The following is a 1259-nucleotide window of genomic DNA, read 5'->3' on the forward strand; positions in this document are numbered from 1 at the left end:
ATGGAACGCACGTTCATGCTAGGGTGTCGGATAACGAGAAAGTTGCATTTATCGGTCGTTCCGTAACCACAACTCAAAATATCATGGCAGTATATGATTTCAACATGTGTTTTACATTTGCATTGGCTGGATGGGAGGGCAGCGCACATGATAGTAGAATTTTTAAAATTGCAACGAGAAATCTGGAGTACAATTTTCCTCACCCACCGCATGGTTAGTTCCTTACTAATACAAGTAGATTTTTGTTTTGTATGCTCACCTAAAGTTTATAAGTTTTTAGGGAAGTATTATTTGGTGGATGCTGGCTACCCAATGCAGAGGGGGTACCTTAAACCTTATCCTGACACAACGTATCATATTCCAGATTTTCAGAGAGCCAGCAATCATACAAGAAATAGAAAAGAGGTCTTTAATAAAAGACATTCATCCTTGCGAGGCGTAATTGAGAGGACTTTCCGAGTTTGGAAGAAAAAATGGGTCATACTTCGAGATATGCCACCTTATTTCCGAAACAGGTGCGTGCATATAGTGTTAGCCACTATGGCCCTTAATAACTATATTAGGCGGCATCCAACTCGAGCTGATGTTGATTTCGAGTGTGTCGAGGTCAATGACGAGGAAGTGCCAGTCGAAGCTTTTGAATACCACATTGACCAATCTCTATCACGGAAGGAGAATGATAATGCCTCAATTTGCATGAAAGATGGGGAGGGTGCGAATGAAATGGCAGCCCTTCGTGAGGAGATCACCACCTCATTAGTTGGAGAGTGATTATTTGGATTCATATCTGCCATAAACACAATATGATTTAATCTAATGTTTGTTTTCAAACAAATATTTCAATTTTAATGAGCTCTTTTTTCATTACCTATATGTTACTAATTATGTTTTATGTTGCATTGCTTTCAGGATAATATGAGTTCAAGGATGTCTGCTACCTCCCGACGAGTGGTTTGTCATTGTGGCCTGCAAACCCCACTTGTTACCTCACGGCAGGCACACAGCTACAGTAGGAAGTTTTATACATGCCCCCAGAAGAATTGCGGATCAATGCAAATTTTTCCGATGGGCGGACAGTTTCTCTGATGCTAAGGATGATGTTGGTGGCGATTTGCGAGTTTCAGATGACAAAGGGCAGACACGGGAGCTACAGTGTGTCATTGTTAGAAACAACATTATCATTATGCTACTCGTCGTGGTTGGAGGTTTACAGTTTTTTTTTATTCTTTTTTTTTTTTCTTGTGGGTTAATTGTCTTTT

The 1259-nt window shown here is 40.2% G+C and overlaps 1 protein-coding gene across 1 annotated transcript; it reads left to right on the forward strand.

Moving 5' to 3' along the window:
- The first annotated feature begins 83 nt into the window (after positions 1–83).
- On the forward strand, positions 84–771 carry LOC110031877. Its single transcript, XM_020735301.1, has 2 exons — positions 84–213; positions 281–771. The coding sequence occupies exons 1-2, from the start codon at positions 84–86 to the stop codon at positions 769–771; spliced, it is 621 nt and encodes a 206-aa protein (XP_020590960.1).
- Positions 772–1259: the final 488 nt, after the last annotated feature.

This window comes from Phalaenopsis equestris, unplaced genomic scaffold (genome assembly GCF_001263595.1).
Source record: "Phalaenopsis equestris unplaced genomic scaffold, ASM126359v1 Scaffold000856, whole genome shotgun sequence".
Taxonomy (NCBI): Eukaryota; Viridiplantae; Streptophyta; class Magnoliopsida; order Asparagales; family Orchidaceae; genus Phalaenopsis; species Phalaenopsis equestris.